At 48.3% G+C, this 23,285-nt stretch overlaps 1 protein-coding gene across 3 annotated transcripts in view; it reads right to left on the bottom strand.

Annotated features, from left to right (window-relative positions):
- The window catches only part of RAPGEF3 (Rap guanine nucleotide exchange factor 3), a 182,557-nt gene that overhangs the window by 79,114 nt on the left and 80,158 nt on the right, over positions 1 to 23,285 (bottom strand). For all 3 annotated transcript variants that reach the window (XM_068267305.1, XM_068267307.1, XM_068267308.1), the window contains exon 3: positions 1,152 to 1,258. In XM_068267305.1, the coding sequence (XP_068123406.1) occupies positions 1,152 to 1,258 (107 nt within the window). The remainder of the gene's footprint in view (positions 1 to 1,151; positions 1,259 to 23,285) is intronic.

Genomic DNA, 23,285 nt, shown 5'->3' on the forward strand with positions numbered 1-23,285 from the left:
CCTGCATTTAAAGGGGGCTTAGATGCTTTCCTTGCGTTGAAAGATATCCATGGCTACAATTACTAGGTTATGCCTAATGATGTTGATCCAGGGATTTTATCTGATTGCCATCTGGAGTCAGGAAGGAATTTTTCCCATTTGGGGCTAATTGGACCATGCCTGGTGGGTTTTTTTTCGCCTTCCTCTGGATCAACAGGGGTATGTGGGGGACGGGCTGGAGTTGTACTTTGTACTGGTTGAACTCGATGGACGTATGTCTTTTTTCAGCCAAAATAACTATGTAACTATGTAACTATGTATGTAATACTGTGATAGAGGGTGGACCCTTCGGGGGCCCCTCTGGCCCAAGGGCCCCGATGCGGTCGCTACCTCTGCACCCCCTATTGCTACGCCCCTGTCTGCCGGCCTCCGGGCTGTGTATAGGAACCAAGCGGTGGCGGGTCAAATGGGCTGTAGCCCGCAGTGGTTCTGCTGTAGCCCGGGGCAGATGCGTTTCCCCATATAGGCTACATAAGTGCAGCCGCTCAGGGCCGGGCAGAGGCGAGAGAGGCTCCAGCTTCAGGGCGCAGTGTAGGAGGGGGCGCACAACTCACTCAGCTATCATTCCTCTATTGTGTTTGAAGCAGAGAGAAATAAGAAAAGGGGATACATGGCAGTGACAGCAAGCCATATAACCAGGGATTAAGGTGATGGGGGTTTGGGGGCCTTGGGAAATCTCCTAGTCTAATAGCAATCAGTGTGTGACGGCTGGGGTGGCAGGGATGGAGGGGCGCACTTTGGTGTCTCAGCCTTGGGTGCTGGAGGACCTTGTCCCGGCTCTGAGTCCGCTTACTGCAAAGGATCCGCTGCAGAGTGGCAAGAGTGACAACGTAATCCCACAGATCCATTGCAGAGTTACAAGTGTGAACAGCTCCTATATATAAAATAGGAACCATTCACTGTCCGTTTTACGATTAGCGGAGAACAGACAAAACAAATGTCCATTCACTCAAGTGGGAACACAGCCTTACTGTTCCATGGAGCACAGTAGCCTGCATGCCTTTACTCCTTGTATTACCATCATCTGAAGATCCTATCAATATTTTCTCACTATTGTTGTTCCTTATATTGCTCCTTAGACTCTCTTAAAAAAATGTTTTACTGTACTGTACCTGTGACTCCGGAAGTGATGCTTTCTATCGCGCATCAAGTTTGGCGACATGTTAAGCAAACAGGATTGCAAAACTTTCGATGCTCTCCAAATTTTGTGTGACACCACCTGGAAAAACACAAAAGCGCATCAAGGAGTGTCCCAGGACAGGTTATGGGAATACAAATAAAACAAACAAAATATGCAGCCTGCTAAAACCCACTGAATAAAAAGGCTGCTTATGGAAGGAACCTTAATGTATTAAAGGTGAATTTACATTTGCAGCGTAAGGTGCAGTTTTCTCATGAGAGAAAAGGATAAACACACAGCAGAAGAGGCATAACTGCAGTGTAATGGGCTGCTGTGTTTTCAGTTGGCAGCACCACTACAGAGGCAAATGCATTCAATTGTTTACAGTTGATTTGGGTACTAGGCATTTAGCCATGACATGGCTAAGTCCTACTGCCAGGTGCATAACTATAAATCATGCCCCCAGCAAAACTTTAATGCCCCCCCCCCTTCCCCCCCAATGTTCACCCTCCCCTGGCAGGGCCGTTTCTTGGGCAGTGCGGGCCGGAGGCAACCGCCCTGGGCGCAGACTGCCAAGTAGAAGAAGGATGGGGGGCGCAGGCACAAGGACATAACTGCTAGGGAGCTGGTGACACATGGTGCAGCCAAATGACTCCTCCTAGGTTGCCTGCTTCACACGTCAAATCATCATCACGTCACCACCGCATGATGACGCCTGATGTCCTGTAGCGGTACTGCAGGCTGTCAGTGCGCGGCGCCCATGGAGGAGTCGGCTTTCTGGGCTCTCTTCACCTGTGTGTTCTCCTGGTCCCTGCTTCCTCCTGGATGAGCGGCTGGTCACTAAGTAGGCAGGTCTACTTGTTACCTGTGGCTGTGTGATTGTCCCTAAAGAGTAAGGGTTTGCGAGTCCCCGGGGGCGGGGGGAAGGGGGCGCAATTTTTACACCTTCGCCCTGAGTGCAATTTAGCCTAGAAACTGCCCTGTCCCCTGGTGACCCTCACAGCCTGGGGGCCCATCTCACAAGGGTCATAAAATAAGTGTGGCCATCATAATCTTCACACCCATAACAAGTGTAGCCACAAAAACACCTGATCTGAAGGATGGACTCCTTTATTGGAGGGAGTGCAGCAGTAGTTGGGGCCCCCCTACAGCTCTGGGCCTCCCTGCACTCACAGAGGCTGCTCACCTGTAGTTACTCTCCTGCCTAGTTCTCAAGGGGTTAGAGGCTACCATGGACTTTTTGGCTTCAAGTGTTTGGCATGGGTGCTGATTCTCAACATATGGTATGCATACCCCAGGGGTACTTCAGTTGGGCTCAGGGGATACTTGAACTTGTTAACCACCCTGGCGTTCTATTGTTTGCGCCAGGGTGGCGGCGCAGCAGTATTTTTTGCATTTTTTTTTAACCACCTGAGCGGTCTGGACGAGCTCAGCTCGTCCAACACCGCCGGAGGCTGCCGCTCAGGCCCTGCTGGGCCGATTTACATCAAATAAAAAGCAGCACACGCAGCCGGCACTTTGCCAGCCGCGTGTGCTGCCTGATCGCCGCCGCTCTGCGGCGATCCGCCGCGAGCAGCGGCGAAAGAGGGTCCCCCCAGCCGCCTGAGCCCAGCGTAGCCGGAACAAAAAGTTCCGGCCAGCGCTAAGGGCTGGATCGGAGGCGGCTGACGTCAGGACGTCGGCTGACGTCGATGACGTCACTCCGCTCGTCGCTATGGCGACGATATAAGCAAAACAAGGAAGGCCGCTCATTGCGGCCTTCCTTGTTTATTCTGGGCGCCGGAGGCGATCGGAAGATCGCCTCCGGAGCGCCCTCTAGTGGGCTTTCATGCAGCCAACTTTCAGTTGGCTGCATGAAATAGTTTTTTTTTTATTTAAAAAAAACCCTCCCGCAGCCACCCTGGCGATTTAATCAGAACGCCAGGGTGGTTAAATCATGTAGCTAGCCTACTGCTAGCTACATGATTTCCCCCTCCCGGCGGCTTCCCTCCCACCCCTCCGATCGCCGCCGGCGATCAAGCCCATCTGGAAATCCCGTTCTGAACGGGATTTCCTTTAGGGCTTCCCCCGTCGCCATGGCGACTAACAGAATGACGTCATCGACGTCATCGACGTCGTGACGTCACAGGGAGTCCCGATCCACTCCTCAGCGCTGCCTGGCACTGATTGGCCAGGCTGCGCACGGGGTCTCGGGGGGGGGGCTGTTACGTGGCGGGTAGCATGCATCAACGGCGGGTGGAGGCGATCGTCCCGAACACGCAGCTAGCAAAGTGCTAGCTGCGCGTTTTAAAAATAAAAATTACAAAAATTGGCCCACCAGGGCCTGAGCGGTGCCCTCCGGCGGTTATGGACGAGCTGAGCTCGTCCATACCGCCAAGGAGGTTAAAGTCATTTAATTACAGTAAGTTTTGAGAGTAGATCACCTTTTCAGCGATGGACCTTGAACAAGCATGCAGATCAGATATTTCTGACTGAAGTCAGACTGGATTAGCTGCATGCTTGTTTCAGGTGTGTGTTTCATACAGTATCTCAATGTACAAAGAGAGGAAGACTGGCACCAGATGAAATCCGCAGACTGCAGCACAGTAGGGGGTAGTAGGTTACTTGTGATGTGCCTCCGGATCAGTAACACAATCATCCAAGTGTAAAAGTAGCAAAAAGTATCCGGGCACCAGCCACAGCAATGATGCTTAAGCCGTTTCGCAGGACAACCTGCTTTCTCAAAGGCAACCAAACAAACAAAAACCTTTGAGAAAGCAGGTTGCCCTGCGAAACGGCTGTCAGGCCATAACCACTGTGTATGTCATTTTGTATGGGGATGAATTAAAGGTTCACTTAAGCATCATTGCTGTGGCTGGTGCCCGGATACTTTTTGCTACTTTTACACTTAGTACAGTATCTGAAGACATAACAACAAAAGTTGTTTAGGTGATACCTTTAATGAATAACTGTACAAGGTTCCTTTGCAAGCTTTCAAAACTTTAAGTCTCTTCTTCAGGCATGTTTCAGAGCTGGAACAGAACCATTCTGATCCAGCTCTGAAACATGCCAGAAGAAGAGACTTGAAGTTTCGAAAGCTTGGAAAAGGAATCTTGTACATTTATTCATTAAAGGTATCACCTAAACAACTTTTGTTGTTATGTCTTCGGATTCTCTCCATGACTAATACCGGACCACACGCAACTGGTTTCATACAGTATGCAGCCAAAGATATCAGCAGGACTGCCAGGCAACTGGTATTGTTTGAAAGTAATAAATATGGCAGCCTCCATACCCCTCTCACAGGACTAAGCCACATCCTCACAAGTGTTCTACCACCTGCCTCTGCTGCATCTGAATAGTGTAAATTGCAGGCAACCGCCACTGTGTCCCTCCGTGCCCCCTCCCCCCATGCATCCCTCTGTCTCCCTGTGACTCCTCCTGTCCTCCTGTGCCTCATTTTGTCCCCATATGTGCCTCCTACTGCCCCCTCTTGGTGCCTCCTTTTGTCCCCCATGCCACCTGTGCCTCCTCTGTCCCCCTGTGCCACCTTCTGTCCCCTGTACCGCCTTCTGTTCCCCTTTGTGCTTCCTTCTGTCTCCATGTGCCTCCTTCAATCAACCTGTGCCACCTCTGCCCCCATGTGCCTCCCAGCCTGTGCCTCCTTCTGTGCTCCTTTGTGCCTCTTTTGGTCCCCCTGTGCCTCCTTCAGTCCACTTGTGCTACCTCGATCTCCTTTTCCTCTTTCAGTCCACCTCTGCCTCCATCTGTCCTTCTGTGCCTCCTTCTGTCCCCCATTGTGCCTTCTTTTGTCCTACTTTGTGCCTCCATTTTGTGCATCTTTGTGCCTCCTTCTGTCCCCCTGTGTGTCTCCTTCAGTCCCTGTGCCTCCTTTTGTCCCCCTTTGTGACTCCTTCTAGCCCTCTCATCCTCTCTGTCCTTTTGTGCATCCTTCTGTCTCTTGTGTGCTACCCTGTGCATCCCTCTGTCCCACTGTGCCTAGGCTCCTTCTGTCCTACTTTGTACCTACGCCTGCCCCCCATGCCTCCTTATGTCCTTTTGTGCCACGATCTGTCCCCGTCCCCCTCCTGCACTCTCCCAGCCTAGTGTGTAAATGCAGAGTATAGCGCAGCAAAATCTGTGCTCTCACCTCCCTGCTGGAGTCCAGTGCTGGGCCCGTGCAACCAAAGTGTCTGTCCTCTGCTTCCTCTAGTGCTGGCACCTCAATCTCCTCCTGTTGTGTTTAATCACGCTACATGCAGTAGAAGATGCTGGGCACTAGGCCAAGCAGACAGGTGGAAGCACAGCACTGGACTCCAGGGGAGCAGAAGCACAGCACTGGACTCCAGTGGAGAGGTGAGAGCACAGCTTCTGCTGCACTATACTCTACATTTACAGACGAAGCTGGGGGAGTGCAGGAAGGGGGTGTGCAACAAACTGTGACAGGTTGTTTGTATTGTTTAGTGTGTGTGTGTGTGGGGGGGGGAGGGGGGGATTGACACAAACCTTCTTGCCTGGAGTGAGAAAAGGGCTAGAAGCTGCCCTGTTCTGGGTTATGGAATAATGAACAGAAAAGTATATGAGATTAGCAAACAGTCATAGTATTACTGGCTAGCCATAACAAGGCCATACACTGCAATACTGTCTCTGGGAAAGACTTACATGGACAGTTGGAACAAATGACTGTGTGTCTTGCCTTCAGCTTAATAGCTGCAACACGTGGTGATCAGATAACAATAAGCACCATATTTGTACTATATTTATATATTTATAGGGCGTGTGAGAAGTCTCATGTTCAGAAAGAAGTGTGGTTTCTTGCCTTTGGGAATAACACGCCAGAACAGCCCGCATTTGCTTTTCATTTGGTGTCATGTGACTGTGCTAGGGAAACAATCCTAATCAGGCTGAAGCCACCTCTACAGTGTGACCTCATTTTAGTAAATCACACTGTAGGTGGAGAGGTGTGTCCTGAGCACAAGAAATACAAATCTTCCTGTTGTAACAAGAACAAAGCTCACAGCAAGGCTTTTCATTACAGCACTAGGGATTTTATTCCAACTGTCTGCTTTTATGAAGCAATTGTTTTCAGCCCAGCCCTGGGTCATATCCAGTGAAGAAGCAATAGGGCATGTAGAGGTTGCGACCGCACCGGGGCCCTTGGGCTAGAGGGGCCCTCCCTCAACAGCAGTATTAACTCTTTATTGGTCCTCCGCTGTTAAAGGACACCCGAAAATAAACAAATGAAATAAACTATTGTATTTGTCTTCCTTCTCCTAAAAATGACCTTTTACGATATTCCACAGTTTTATTTTGTTTAAATCTACTTTTTAAGTTTTAACTGTTTTATTGTTTTTGCTCAATGACACATTCATTGAAGTATGCCAGAGCTAAAATCCTTGAACTATTGTCCTTTTTTATCTCTTTCCTGCTCTCAGAAGCTATTTTCTGCTAGGAAAGTGTTTTATAGTTGGAATTTCTTATCAGTGAGTGTGACACTGTAGTCACTTCCTGTCTGAGTTAGGACTGAGTCAGCCACTTACATACCTGATATTTAACTCTTTCAGGCAAAGAAAGAAAAAAAGGAACACAGCATAGTTATTAGTGTGCTTGGCACTGTACATACCCATGTCTATCTCATCATGTCACACATCACTTCGGGTATCCTTTAATAATTGCTTCTAGAACAGTAGTGATCATTAAAGGGAATCTGAAGTGAAAATAAACTTCTGAGAGAAGGAATTGTATGTGTAGTACAGCTAAAGCCTCATCTGCACGGTAACATTTTCCATGAGATAGGATATATTAGATAATTTCCAACCAGTCCAACTGGATTGCGTTAGATTTTGCAATAGATTTGGGGTCCTCTTTAAAGCAAAATCTATTGCAAAATTGATCTGAAACAATTTGGACGTCTACACATGATGCGATTTCTTATTAGATCTATCTATCTATCTATCTATCTATCTATCTATTTATCTATCTTAATGGTTCCATCTATCTGATGGAAAATTGTACCGTGTAGATGAGGCTTAACCTCTTGAGGACCATGGTGGTAAACCCCCCTAGTGACCAGCCTAATTTTACCTTAATTGGCCACTGCAGCTTTAAGGCCAAGCTGCAGGGCCGTATACCTCTGCACACAAGTGATCCTCCCCCCTTTTCTCCCCACCAACAGAGCTCTCTGTTGGTGAGGTCTGATCGTCTGATCGCCCCCCCCCCCCCCCCCCCCCCTGTGTTTATTTTTATTTTTTTTGATAAATATTTGTTTTGGTTTTTTTTAAATATTTTTTGCTATTTTCTTATTTTTTTTTTCTAAATCCCCTCCCTCCCCCCCAGCCGGCCAATCACGGCGATCGGCTGTCATAGGCTTCTGCCTATGAGAGCCGATCGCTCTCTTGTCCCCCAGAGGGACAGCCGAGTCACACGGCTGTCCCCAGTGCAGCGCTGCTGCTGATCGCAGCGCTGCACATGTAAATACACGGCGGTTTCGCCGTGTAACAGTCTCCCGAGCGGCGATCGCGACTCGGAGACTGAAGGCGGAGCTCAGCTCCGCCCACCAAGCGGGAGATCTCCCGTAAAATGCTGCCCCAGAACTTTCCGCCAATTGGCGTTAGCTGGTCCTGGGGCTGCCGCCGCGGCCACGCCCAGTGGCGTGACGCGGGCGGCAAGCGGTTAATGCTGGGAATACACAATGCGTTTTTTCAGTTGATTTACCGTTCAATCGATTTTCGATTCGTTTTTCCGCTCGATTTTCCGCTCGATTCTCTTATCTTTTCTTATCAATTTCCATTCACTTCTATGAAAAATCGAGTGGTAAAACGATCAAAAGTAAGATCTGACATGTCGGAAATTATCTATCGAACCATCTATCTGCCGAAAAAACGCACCGTGTATTCTCAGCATAAGAAATAGAACATTAGTAGCACAGATAGGAGTCTCATATTGTTTCCAGTACAGGAAGAGGTGAGAAACTACACTTGCTTTCTATGCAAAAGAACTTCTCTGAGCTCTCTGAATAATTTAGTCAGAGAGCAGTGCTATTTTCTGAAGCATTTATACATCATAGAAACAGTGGAAGACAACTTCAGGTAAGACTTTACTGCAGGGGAGTTCAAAGGGTTATTAGCTCTGCTCTGTTTCATAGTTTAAAATGCATTGTGTATTTTGTGAACTGCAAATATTAGAGAATGATGCAATGTTATTAAAAAAAAGCTATATACAGTAACTGAAAATAATATCAGACTCTACTTTGCTGCTAATGTTCTATTTTTTTTTCAGTGTCACTTTAACATACTGTTCCCAATCCCCTTCCTGCACGTCTGACACTGTGCTTGTCCTCGCCAGGTTTTGGTGCACCGTATCAGTTGTTATATATAGAGTGCTTTGGGGGGCCTAATGTAAAACTTGCACTGGGGCCCAAAACTCCTTAGCTACGCCACTGGTCATATCTGATCACAAATTAGCAGATTAGCAATTGAGTAGCTACAATCATAATTGCATATCCACAGTGAGAACTTTTTATTATTATTTTTGTAAATCACCAGGGTATGTACCCTTTTGATCAAGGTAATTTGGGTAGCTTGTGTAAGGATTAGGATTTCAGAAGAGTAAATACAGTTGTTTGGCAATAAATGGCTTCAGATAACCACTAACCATAGTGAACGTTTTTGTGTTTTCATTAAATGGTTAATAATAAATTCTGCCAGGGTATGTTAACTTATAGTGAACCAGAGGTGTAGATAAATGAATGAGATAAACAATTGTATTCATCCCCCTACTCCTAAAATGACTTTTTTTTAGCTATCCCATGGTTTTATTTTATATTTAAACATTTACAAAGTACTGGTACATTGAATGATTTGTTTCTGCTCAGTGGCAGCTTATTAAGCGTCCCTGGGTGAAAATACATGAACTATTACCTTCCTCTATCTCTCCCTGCTGTCAGAAGTTGTATTCTGCCAGGAAAACTTTTATCGCTGTATTTTTCTTTTCAGTAAGGATTGCTAATTGCTATATTCCCAATAAGGTACCGACAAGACAGAAGGTGTCACTTCCATGCCTAGAAATTAACTCTTTTAGGCAGCAAAATAAACCTATAAAACGGCCTGGTAATTACCATAATATGTTTTGCCCGCTACATAGACCTGTTTATCTCATCATGTCACATGTTGCTGGGTACACTTTATGAACACAACTGTATCTGGAAGGAAATATATGTAAGCCAAACCTATCTGGAAAGGCAATGTGTGTCTTTTCTATAACAGTGTTTAATGAGCCCAGAATAATCTGCAGCGATTCTGATTTAGAGACTTATTTCCAACCAGCCTGCTCTGCTCACCTGACATTTCTCTGTTAGAAATTCCTGCAGCTATGATGACGAGCTATTATAATAATGGTGAAAAGGTGGGTCTGCCGAATGATATTTCAGCTATGCTCGCTTCTTAAATGTTAGAGATCCACACCTAGATAATCTGTTAGAAAATAACTTCACCCTGAAGCCATTAAATAGTGATTAAATATAAACCTGACATCAGCAAAGAAGTAAAATATTACATGTTGTACAGTTCCTTTGCTTTTACACAGACAATCTGATGGTAATCTGCCAGAACTAGGCCTTTTTTAGCCTAGACTTCTAAAATAAATCTTATCTTTTGTTGCTTTGAGAAAAAATTCTGAACCGGTCAATGAATAAACTTGACCAACTGCACATCACAGCTATTGTTTTTTTTTTCTAAAGATTAGATCCCTGGTCATGCTCAGTGGCATAGCTAAGGAGTTAGGGGCCTTCCTGACTTCCCAATCGTCACCGCTCGGCGCCGATTCGCCCCATCCCCTTGCACAGCCTGGCCTATCAGCACCAGGCAGCGCTGAAGGGTGGATCGGGACTCCCGATGACGTCACAACGTCGATGACGTTGATGACGATCATCGCCATGGCGACGGGGGAAGCCAAACAGGAAATCCCGTTCTGAACGGGATTTCCTGTTTGCACTGATCGCCGGAGGCGATCGGAGAGGGTGGGGGGATGCCGCTGCAGAGCGGCTATCATGTAGCTAGCGCTAGGCTAGCTTCATGATTAAAAAATAAATAAACTGCTGCGCTGCCCACTGGCGGTTTAAATAGACCACCAGGGAGTTTAAGGTGAGTCTGAGGGGACATGGGACATGATGACATAAACATATTCACATATGATACTAGCCCTACTAAGAAATAATGTGAAGTCCCTTTCTGTTTTCCAGTATAGGAAGAGTTAAAAACTTGAGTTGTTATCTATGCAAAATGTTGACCAACTTGGACCACACTTAGTAATACCCAGAAAACTCATGGTGACCTAGAACCACCAGTAAGGTATAAAGGGCTAAAAGGGACCAAAAATCCCTCTTTTTAAAAAAAAAATGCTAAATGTAATTTTGCCTTCTTAAAACAAAAGGTATTTGCAATAATTCAGCTGTAAGTGAGCAACTGTGGTTTCCCATTATGCATCACTCCCAAATATGCAAATCAGAAGGCACACACTGCCAGGACAGTGCATGGGGAGACACCGTCACAACTGAGGTAACCAGGACAGGGAGGGGCCTGAAGGACTACAGGGGAATGCAAAAGTTCCAGGTAAATTAAACTGAAATTCTTTACTTAATGAGACACTAAAGCGAAAAAAAAATGTATGATATAATGAATTGGTTGTGTAGTACGGATAATTACTAGAACATTAGTAGCAAAGAAAATATTCTAATTTCTGTTTTTTATAACATTGCCTCATTCTCTAATATTTGCAGTTTACACACTACTCAGCATTCTAAATGTTTTTACAGAGTAGGCTAATGAACTATTGACCTGTCCTCTGGCAGAGAAAAAGAAATTACATTTACAGAATCAGAATCGCTTTTATTTCGCCAAGCACGACTGGGTCGTGCCCGGAATTGGGCTTGGCACAACGGATACAGGGCGTATACATAGAAAAGTAAGAGACATAAGGACATAGAACATAGTAGACATGATTTCATAGCATAAACATAACCATAAGCCATAAACATAACCATAGACCACAATTCCATCACTTCATCACATAAACATAACCATAGACCACCGTTTTCCATAACCAGGTGGGTTACATGTCTAAAGTCAGCGTGGGGGAGCAGGGGCAGCCTAAGGGGGGAGGGCATGAGCAGAGTTTATCGCGTTCAGCAAATTTACTGCTGAGGGGAAGAAGCTGTTTTTGTGTCTTGTGGTCTTTGTCGCGATGGACCGATACCTCCGATACCTCCGCCCCACGGGGAGCTGACTGAAAAACTGGGGGCCAGGGTGGGAGGGATCGTTTGCAATCTTCAGTGCTCTGGAACGTAGTCTGGTCTTATAGAGGGAGTCCAGGGCAGGAAGTTGGTTCCCGATGATCCTTTCCGCTGACCTGATGACCCGTCTGTCGCTATCGGTGGAGCCAGCATACCAGACAAGGATGGAGGAACAGATGACAGATTCAATGGTTGCGGTATAGAAGCCCCTCAGGAGTTTTGGGGATATGCCGAACTTCCTCAGTTGGCGGAGGAAGTAGAGCCTCTGCTGGGCTTTCCTCTGGATGGAAACAGTGTTTGTCTTCCACTTCAGGGTATTGGAGATGGTGGTGCCCAGGAGGCGTACACAGGGCACTTTTTCCACCACCATCCCTCCAGTGTGCAGTGGAGGCGGGGTGGAGGCGTGCTTTGTAAAGTCAATGACAATCTTAACGGTTTTTGCATTGTTGAGGACCAGCTTGTTCTCCCTGCACCAGTGGCAAATCCTGTCAACCTGCTGGCGGTATTCCTGCTCATCATTGTTGGAGATTAGAGTTGGGCCGAACCTCCGATTTTCGGTTCACGAACCGGGTTCGCGAACTTTCGCGAAAGGTTCGGTTCGCGTTAAAGTTTGCGAACCGCAATAGACTTCAATGGGGATGCGAACTTTGAAAAAAAAAATAATTATGCTGGCCACAAAAGTGATGGAAAAGATGTTTCAAGGGGTCTAACACCTGGAGGGGGGGATGGCGGAGTGGGATACATGCCAAAAGTCCCCGGGAAAAATCTGGATTGGACGCAAAGCAGCGTTTTAAGGGCAGAAATCACATTGAATGCTAAATGACAGGCCTAAAGTGCTTTCAAACATCTTGCATGTGTATACATCAATCAGGTAGTGTAATTAAGGTACTGCTTCACACTGACACACCAAACTCATCGTGTAACGCACCGCAAACAGCTGTTTGTGTTGTAACGGCCGTGCTTTACTGGTGCGCACCATGGCGAGAGTGCAGGTTTTGGTGGCTTTACAGCCCATATGGTCACCTGGCTGATGTAGCTGAATGACAGAACAGTGACTGTCCAGCTGATCAAATTTGGTCTGACCACAATGAGGCAACGACCTTATTATCGTGGGTGTGCCCCCCGAGACACTCATCTAGGCGCCGGTCATTGCTCCATTGTGATACGCAAGCCCCTTCACCACGGCAAGGTAATGATCACGAAGGGGAATGGGCGCATGTACATGCCTTTTCTTTTGTTGTTGCAGCTGCCCACAGTGCAGCCAGAAAAATTAGGCAGTCATGTACACGCACCCGAAAAATTATTACAGCGGCCGCTGCTAGCAGCGGCCTAAAAAATTCAGCAATCCGCCTGGAGTCCCGGACCCTGTTGGTGGTGGCGGAGAAGGTAGTCAAGCGGCCTGCAGGCAGACATGCTGTGTGGAGGGACTGGGAGCGACTTAGTCTTCTTGGGGCAGGCCAGGCAGCCAGTCACACGGCGTGCAGGCAGAGATGCTGTATGTGCGGGGACTGACTTAGTCTTGGGGCGGGCAGCAGCCCTCCGGGATCCATGCCTCATTCATTTTGATAAAGGTGAGGTACTTAACACTTTTTTGACTTAGGCGACTTCTCTTCTCTGTGACAATGCCTCCAGCTGCGCTGAAGGTCCTTTCTGAGAGGACGCTTGCGGCAGGGCAGGAGAGAAGTTGGATGGCAAATTGGGACAGCTCTGGCCACAGGTCAAGCCTGCGCACCCAGTAGTTCAAGGGTTCCTCATCGCTGTTCACAGCAGTGTCTACATCCACACTTGGACTAAAGAACGTCCGCATGTCCGACATCACCATGAGATCGCTGGAGCGTCCTGTCTTTGACTGCGTGGACACGGGAGGAGGATTAGTGGCAGTGGTACCTTGCTGGCGTTGTGCCGTCACATCACCCTTAAAGGCATTGTAAAGCATAGTTGACAGCTGGTTCTGCATGTGCTGCATCCTTTCCACCTTCCGGTGAGTTGGTAACAGGTCCGCCACTTTGTGCCTGTACCGAGGGTCTAGTAGTGTGGCCACCCAGTACAGCTCATTCCCCTTGAGGTTTTTTATACGGGGGTCCCTCAACAGGCAGGACAGCATAAAAGACGACATCTGCACAAAGTCGGATCCAGTACCCTCCATCTCCTCTTGCTCTTCCTCAGTGACGTCAGGTAAGTCAACCTCCTCCCCCCAGCCGCGAACAATACCACGGGAAGGTTGAGCAGCACAAGCCCCTTGCGATGCCTGCTGAGGTTGTTCTCCTGCCGCTGTCCCCTCCTCCTCCTCCTCCTCCTCCCCCAAAGAAACACCTTGCTCATCATCCTCTGAGTCTGATTCGTCTTCTGCACACGACTTCTCTTCTTCCTCCTCCTCCCCCCTCTGTGCTGCCGCAGGTGTTGAGGAAACAGCTGGGTCTGATGAAAATTGGTCCCATGCCTGTTCCTGCCGTAACGGTTCCTGGTCACGCTCATTCACAGCTTCATCCTCCACTCTACGCACAGCACGCTCCAAGAAGTAAGCGTAGGGAATTAAGTCGCTGATGGTGCCCTCACTGCGGCTCACCAGGTTGGTCACCTCCTCAAACGGCCGCATGAGCCTGCATGCATTCTCCATCAGTGTCCAGTTGTCGGGCCAGAACATCCCCATCTTCCCAGACTGTTTCATTCTACTGTAGTTGTAGAGGTAGTGGGTCACGGCTTTCTTCTGTTCTAGCAGGCGGGAGAACATGAGCAGGGTCGAGTTCCAGCGAGTCGGGCTATCGCAAATGAGGCGTCTCACCGGCATGTTGTTTTTGCGCTGAATTTCCGCAAAGCGTGCCATGGCTGTGTAAGACCGCCTCAAATGCCCACAGAACTTCCTGGCCTGCTTCAGGACATTCGCTAAGCCAGGGTACTTTGCCACAAATCTTTGAACCACTAGATTCATGACATGTGCCATGCAGGGTATGTGTGTCAGCTTCCCCATATGCAAAGCGGCAAGCAGATTACTGCCGTTGTCGCACACCACGTTGCCTATCTCCAGGTGGTGCGGGGTCAGCCACTCATCCACCTGTTTCTTAAGAGCAGCCAGGAGAGCTGCTCCAGTGTGACTCTCCGCTTTGAGACAAGACATGTCTAAGATGGCGTGACACCGTCGTACCTGGCATGCAGCATAGGCCCTGCGGAGCTGGGGCTGTGTAGCTGGAGAGGAGAACTGCCACTCAGCCAAGGAGGAGGAGGACAGCGAAGAGCATGTAGCAGGAGGAGAGGAGGTGGCAGGAGGCCTGCCTGCAAGCCGTGGAGGTGTCACAATTTGGTCCGCTGCGCCCTGCTTGCCATCGTTCACCACCAGGTTCACCCAATGGGCTGTGTAGGTAATGTAGCGGCCCTGCCCGTGCTTGGCAGACCAGGCATCCGTGGTCAGGTGTACCCTTGACCCAACGCTCTTCGCAAGAGATGACACCACTTGCCTCTCAACTTCACGGTGCAGTTGGGGTATGGCCTTTCTCGAAAAATAAGTGCGGCCTGGCATCTTCCACTGCGGTGTTCCGATGGCCACAAATTTACGGAAGGCCTCAGAGTCCACCAGCCGGTATGGTAACAGCTGCCGAGCTAACAGTTCCGCCACGCCAGCTGTCAGACGCCGGGCAAGGGGGTGACTGGCCGAAATTGGCTTCTTCCGCTCAAACATTTCCTTCACGGACACCTGACTGCTGCTGTGGGCAGAGGAGCAGGAACCGCTCAAGGGCAGAGGCGGAGTGGAGGAGGGTGCCTGTGAAGGTGGAAGGGAGAAAGCGGCAGAAGCAGATAATGCACCTGATGGAGGAGGAAGAGGAGAAGGAGGGTGGCTTTGCTTTTGTGTGCTGCTGCTGCTTTTGCTCAGGTGGCCATCCCATTGCTGTTTGTGCCTTTTCTCCAGGTGCCTTCGTAAGGCACTTGTCCCTACGTGAGTGTTGGCCTTTCCACGGCTCAATTTTTGTTGGCAGAGCGAACAGATGGCTTTGGTCCGATCTGAGGCACACACATTAAAAAATTTCCACACCGCTGAGCCACCCTGGGATGTGGGCACTATGGGGACCTCAGCAGCTGATGCTGAAGGGCAAGTTGGCTGGCTGTACATAGGTGGCAATACATGGTGCCGGACACTGCCACCAGCTGTTTCTGACGAAGAGCTGCCCCAGCTTCTTTCAGCAACTTCTCTCCTCCTCCTACTCTCTGACTCCCCCTCTGAACTGTCCCCCTCTTCATCTCCTCTATTGGGTACATACAGAGGATCCCTATCATCGTCATCATCGTAATCATCCTGCCCAGCTTCGCTTGCCTCAGACAAATCCAAACATGCACCAACATCAGTAGGTCCTTCATCCTCCTTACACGTTACATCCATAATGTTGCCGCGTAACTCAGACATATGAGCTGGTGAAAATTCATCTGGCTGTAACAACAATGGCTGTGCATCAGTGATTTCACCACTAAATAATTCTTGCGAAGTGTCAAATGCAGCGGAAGTGGTGCTAGTAGTAGCACTGGTGGCTGAGCAAGATGAGGTGTTCTGTGTCGCTAAATACTCAACCACGTCCTGACAATCTTGGGAGGTGATGGGACGTGCCTTCTTCCGAGCACTGTACTGTGGGCCAGGTCCACACGAAATTACATTTACACGACCTCGCGCAGACCTGCCGGGTGGCCTTCCTCTGGCTCTGCCACTACCTCTTCCTCTACCTGTTTTGTCCATATCGGGTATGCACGGAGTGGTATATCACACTGCGTGCACTCACGTAGGTAGGTGGGTTCACTTAACTGCACAGGTATGCGCACTGATGCGGTGGGTTCACTGAACAGAACAGGTATACAGTGGCGGGTTCACAGAACAGGTATGCAGTGGCGGGTCCACTGAACAGAACAGGTATGCAGTGGCGGGTTCACTAAACAGAACAGGTATACAGTGGCGGTTCACTAAACAGAACAGGTATGCAGTGGCGGGTCCACTGAACAGAACAGGTATGCAGTGGCGGGTTCACTTAACTGCACAGGTATGCGCACTGATGCGGTGGGTCCACTGAACAGAACAGGTATGCAGTGGCGGGTTCACTAAACAGAACAGGTATACAGTGGCGGTTCACTAAACAGAACAGGTATGCAGTGGCGGGTCCACTGAACAGAACAGGTATGCAGTGGTGGGTTCACAGCACAGGTATGCAGTGGTGGGTTCACAGCACAGGTATGCAGTGGTGGGTTCACAGCACAGGTATGCAGTGGTGGGTTCAATGAACAGGTATACAGTGGCGGGTCCACTGAACAGAACAGGTATGCAGTGGTGGGTTCACTAAACAGAACAGGTATGCAGTGGCGGGTCCACTGAACAGAACAGGTATGCAGTGGCGGGTTCACTAAACAGAACAGGTATGCAGTGGCGGGTCCACTGAACAGAACAGGTATGCAGTGGCGGGTTCACTAAACAGAACAGGTATACAGTGGCGGTTCACTAAACAGAACAGGTATGCAGTGGCGGGTCCACTGAACAGAACAGGTATGCAGTGGCGGGTTCACTTAACTGCACAGGTATGCGCACTGATGCGGTGGGTTCACTGAACAGAACAGGTATGCAGTGGCGGGTTCACTAAACAGAACAGGTATACAGTGGCGGTTCACTAAACAGAACAGGTATGCAGTGGCGGGTCCACTGAACAGAACAGGTATGCAGTGGCGGGTTCACTTAACTGCACAGGTATGCGCACTGATGCGGTGGGTTCACTGAACAGAACAGGTATGCAGTGGCGGGTCCACTGAACAGAACAGGTATGCAGTGGCGGGTTCACTAAACAGAACAGGTATACAGTGGCGGTTCACTGAACAGAACAGGTATGCAGTGGCGGGTTCACTTAACTGCACAGGTATGCGCACTGATGCGGTGGGTTCACTGAACAGAACAGGTATGCAGTGGCGGGTTCACTAAACAGAACAGGTATGCAGTGGCGGGTCCACTGAACAGAACAGGTATGCAGTGGCGGGTTCACTTAACTGCACAGGTATGCGCACTGATGCGGTGGGTCCACTGAACAGAACAGGTATGCAGTGGCGGGTTCACTAAACAGAACAGGTATACAGTGGCGGTTCACTAAACAGAACAGGTATGCAGTGGCGGGTCCACTGAACAGAACAGGTATGCAGTGGTGGGTTCACAGCACAGGTATGCAGTGGTGGGTTCACAGCACAGGTATGCAGTGGTGGGTTCACAGCACAGGTATGCAGTGGTGGGTTCAATGAACAGGTATACAGTGGCGGGTCCACTGAACAGAACAGGTATGCAGTGGTGGGTTCACAGCACAGGTATGCAGTGGTGGGTTCACAGCACAGGTATGCAGTGGTGGGTTCACAGAACAGGTATGCAGCCAGACAGGAACAAGCTAAGCCTAACTAATCTTTCCCTGAGAGACAGTCTGCAGCAGCTCGCCCTACTCTGACTAATGCAGGCACACGAGTGGCCGTAATGGCCGCCGCTGCCTGCCTTATATAAGGGGGGGTGGGGCTCCAGGGGCTAGTGTAGCCTAATTGGCTACACTGGGCCTGCTGACTGTGATGTAGAGGGTCAAAGTTGACCCTCCATGTGCATTATGGGGCGAACCGAACTTCCGCAAAGGTTCGCCTGCGGGACGCGAACGCGAACCACTGAAGTTCGCATGGAACCGTTCGCAGGCGAACCGTTCGGCCCAACTCTATTGGAGATCAGGCCGACTATGGTGGTGTCATCTGCAAATTTTATTACCTTGACAGAATTTGCCGAGGATTTGCAATTGTTCGTGTACAGGGAGAACAGGTATGGTGACAGGACGCAGCCTTGTGGGGCCCCTGTGTTGGTGATCTTTGGTTGCGAGGAGGTGGAGCCCATCTTGACAACCTGAGATCTATTTGTAAGGAAGTCTTTGATCCACAGTTGAAGAGTGGGGTGGACCCCGAGCTCAGCCAGGTTCTCCTGTAGTATCTGGGGGCTAATGGTGTTAAACGCTGAGCTGAAGTCGAGGAGGAGGACCCTGGCGTATGAATTTGGTTTGTCAAGGTGGTTGTTGACAAGTTCCAGACAGATGTTAATGGCATCGTCGGTTGACCTATTTGCCCTTTAAGCAAATTGATACGGGTCTAGCTGGGCTTCAGTTTTGTGTTTAAGGAGGAGCAGGACTGCTTTCTCAAAAGCTTTCATTATGACCGATGTGAGTGCGACAGGCCTGAAGTTGTTAAGGTCTGAGGCACCCGTTTTTTTGGGGACAGGAATGATGGTGGACCTCTTGAAGCATGTTGGTACTTTGCCACTCTGCAGAGACTTGTTGAGGATGGAGGAAAGGATGGGAGCAAGCTGCTGTGCGCACGCTTTCAGGCAGGCCGGTGACACCCCATCCGGGCCTGAGGCTTTTCTGGCATTAAGTTTAGACAGGTGGCGCGCCACATCAGTCTCACTTACAGCCAGGGGGGTCGAGTTTTGGCATGGTGATGCTGAGACATGGGGTGGAGTGAAGGGGACCTGTAGTATTGGGAGCTATCCTCGAACCTGCAGTAGAAGCCGCTGAGTTTTTCCACCAGTTCGGCCTGGGAGCTGCGTTTTGAGGGGGGGAGGGCTTGTAGTTGGTGGCTGCTTTGAGCCCCCGCCAAACGGCTTGTGCGTCATTTGAGGAGAGGTCCTGCTCCAGCTTGTCTGCGTAGCCTTTTTTTGCGATTCTCAATTCCCTGTCTAGGATGTTCCTTGCTTTCCTGTATTCCTCATGGTTCATGGTACAGACACTTGAGATCGTAAACTTCAGAAGACAGAGCTCTCTGCGACTTTGAAAGTCGTGGAGCTCAATGGCTCTTTTGCATAGATAACAACTGGAGTTTCTTAACTCTTCCTGTACTGGAAACAATATTAGAACAACTGGAGTTTCTTAACTCTTCCTGTACTGGAAACAATATTAGACTTATGTCTCTGCTCCTAATGTTGTATTACTTAGCTGCACTACACATACAAATCATTATATCATTTTTTTTTTCACTTCAGTGTTTTTGTAAGATTTCCTTGAAAGAACAGGAGCCATGTGTGAACCCCTGCGATGCTCCCGACGCTGGGAGGGTTCTGCGTCTGCAGTACTTTTTGCACAGGCCCAGAACGCGCCCGGCTATGGGAGAGAAAGGGGTGTGTGCCCATGGCCGGGCCTCGCATGCTCAGAGTGGGATGACTGATGGGACTGAAGCCCTATTACCAGGGGCCATTACAGAGGAAGGGAACCACCGTCGAGGGAGGCAACAGAGTTCATGGAGCTGGAGGCAGGGCCGTATTTGTACTTTTTACCACCCAAGGCCACTGTCAAAAGCCGCCCCCCTTCAGTATAGGTAGCGAGATGACCCCTCTCCTCTTCGCTCCAGTATAGGTAACTAGATGACCCCTCCCCTCCTCCCTCTAGTATAGGTAGCCCGATGACCCCCCCCCCCAGTATATGTAGCCAGATGACCCCTACCCCCTTTCCCTCCAGTATAGGTAGCCAGATGGCTCCCCTAATCCCTCCTTTTACCACCCCCCTTTCAGTATATGTAGCCAGTTCGCCTTCACACAGCAGCAGCCATCAGTGTTACTCATTTCTCCACTTGTCTCTAGTGCAGAAGCTTCCTCTTCCTTTCCATCTCCAATGTTGCCCAAGTCCATAGCCGCCCGCCACAATGCAAATGCGCACAGAGAGCAAGGTGGCTAGCAGCAGAGTACAGCGGTCACGCGCTCACCTAATCTCCCTGCATTGCAGCATTTGCAAGCTTGCAAATGCACCAGGTTAGACTGCTGCTTTGATGCCCTTGCTCCTATGGTGCCCTAGGCCATGGCCCAGGTGGCCTTGGCTGGAGGAAGCCACAGGTAAGTGTGGATTCTTTCATTTATTCCACCTCAGGTTTACCAGCAAGCAAGAAAATTCTCAGAATAATTTGCCAGTTCTTTTTGACCTACTTTTTGGAACCTTTTCAATTGCAGAGAGCTGAAACATTATTTTAAACTGAAGATAAAAAAATGATCTCCTAGGAGAAAACTCAGGAGAAAAAGTGAGTTGAATTATGCCTAGAGTCTTTTCTCTTCCTGTTCCACCACTACACTGATGTAATGTCGTCAGCCACGCTATATTTATAGACATGTCATGGTTACATCAGTGATGTCACTGATCAGGTGTATAACTATCTCCCTCAGACGGTGCTGTTTATCTCACATTCTTATGTTTACCTGTCTCTTGAGAAATGGCACTTAACATACGTCAGGCTGAGAGGAGATTTAATAGGTACCTGAGGTCATTTATGATCACAGGTGTTCATAGGACAATCTCATGAGAAAGTCATTTCTCAGAAATGTGGCATATTAAGAAGAAAATTAAAGTACAATCAGGCACTAGAAAAGACAGGCCCTGAGGGCGTCCTTCTGGCCTCACACAGAGCTGAAGAGCACAGTGTGGCAAGATAATGTCATTAAATGATAGCACAAACATTTGTTACTTTGCTGCTGGAGCAATTTTAGAGCAAGGATTCATATTATTTATAACAAATGTTTTTTTCTGAATTATTTCCTTTAAAGAAAATTCTCATCTTCTTTATTAACTACATAAAGAACCACTACATAAATCCCCCTCTAGTCAGCCATGGGAAAAATGTGAGGTCAGATTCCTCAATTCTTTAAAGCCTAGTTCCAGGAATTTACCTTAACCCATAAGCAGCTTTGACCACCCTGGCGTTATATTAAAATCGCCAGGGTGGCGGGCAGACAGTTTTTTTTCAATATTTTTTTTTCTGAATCATTGTAGCTAACTGAAAGTTAGCTACATGATTCAACCACTAGAGGGCGCATCTGCCCATCTAGTCCGATCGCCGCAGGCTTTTACAGCAAGCAGAAAATCCCGTTGTAAATGAGATTTCCTGTTTGCCTTCCCTCGTCGCCATGGCGACGATCGGGATGACGTCATCGACGTCATGGCGTCGGGGGGTGTCCGATCCAGCCCTATAGCGCAGCCTGGCACTGATTGGCCAGGCTGTGCAAGGGGTCTGGGCGGGGGGGGGGGCTCCCTTTACACCGCCGCTAGTGGCGATCAGACCCCACACACAGCTAGCAAAGTGCTAGCTGCGTGTATTTAAAAGAAATTATCAAAATCGGCCCACAGGGGCCGGAGATATCTACTGCGGCAGTAATGGACGAGCTGAGCTCGTCATTAACGCTAAGGTGGTTAATAGAGTTATCTCGTTTGAGATAAATGCACTGCATTTGACCTCACTCTGCAGAACTCATAGTGCTGTAAATTCTTGGAATGCTTTGATCTCTCTCTATTAGCAAAAAATATAAAAAGTGACAGCAGAAGTCCTCTGTTATTGTCTCACTCTGCCCCCTAGTGACAAGTGGCCATAAATACACATTAGAGCAGTGCTAATTAAAAACAAGTAAATGTAACTAAGAAGAAATAATAAATAAAAACATATGCTAAAATAAATTGGCCTGTAGCACTTGCAAACCTCTTGGCTGCTAAAATGTTAAGTAGAGGGAAGGCTCTAGAGACCATAGATAAACAAAAGTGGGGACACCGAGAGCCCAATATAGTGTAGTAAGCAAAACAATAGGTTGGTATTGAAAAGTATATAGTGTATATACTCACAAAAGTGGGTTACCTCCTAGGTAACCACTGTACAGGCAAGTGAGGAGATTAGCCCTGTCCTCACTCAGCATTAAAAGTCGCTCTCTGTAGATCAGGAAAAAAGAGATGGGGATTGACCCCTCCACCAGGGTGGATATTGGTAATATAAGAGTGAACAGGGACGCCAGCAGGATAAAAGGTACTAAAAAGTTTACAATTCCTCAGGTGGTGGTGGTGGACTCGCCTCCTTGAAGTAGACGAGATACTGTCAGCTTTATAACAACAACAGGTTTATTTATATACTCCAGACAACCATGCAACGCGTTTCACAGGTATATTCCTGCTTCCTCAGGCAATAGCAAATAGGAGTAGACGCCGTACAGTCTCAAGGTCACGATAAGCGCCCTGTATTTATTATTATTATTTAGCATTTATATCGTGCAGCACCTTACAGAGTATATACTGTCTCTGGGGGGAGGGGACCAATTAACTTCCCTACATGTTTTTTGGATGTGGGAGGAAACCAAAGTGCCCGTAGGAAACCCACGCAGACATGGTAAAGAACACAGAAACTCTGTACTGATAGTGCTCTGCCCTGGGTGGGCTTCGAACCCGGGGAACAAGAGCAGCAAGGCGAGAGTGCTAACCACCACTAGCCACAATGTTTGAAACAGTTAATTATCAAAAAGATTCAGTTTCTCATCAGTCCTTAAAGTGAACCTCCAGACTCAAAATCTACTCTGCAGCACTGAAAAGGCTTGGTGTTTCTTTAACAGTTTCACAGCATCAGAACTTTGTTTTTCTTACCCAAGCCTCATTTTTGGCTGCACAGAAGAAAACTGCCTGGGCATTTTTTTCCCCTGATGCTGTGCAAAGCATGATGGGATTTCTGATGTTCTTGTTCTCCTTCTGCTGTTTTGGTGCACATTTTTTTTTTAATTTTAAATTTGAGATTTGAAGCCTAGCGCACGCAGATGGGAGGTGTGATCAGGACACAGGACAGTTGGAACTGTGTCTCATGCTTCCTGTCACGTCCTTTCAACCAAAAAGATGGCTGCCCCCATGAAATCACAAAGATTTGCCTGTTCTTTTAAAATAGGGTGGGTAAGAGATTATATTGCCTAACTATTTCAATTAACATAACTAATGTAAATGAATGGCAGCTTGTTTGTTTAGGCTGAAGTTCCCCTTTAATTCCATGGAGGCTTAAAGTGGATCCAAGATAAACTTTTACTCATTGCATAATTGTGCTCATTTCATA

Source organism: Hyperolius riggenbachi, chromosome 2 (genome assembly GCF_040937935.1).
Source record: "Hyperolius riggenbachi isolate aHypRig1 chromosome 2, aHypRig1.pri, whole genome shotgun sequence".
In the NCBI taxonomy this organism is placed as follows: Eukaryota; Metazoa; Chordata; class Amphibia; order Anura; family Hyperoliidae; genus Hyperolius; species Hyperolius riggenbachi.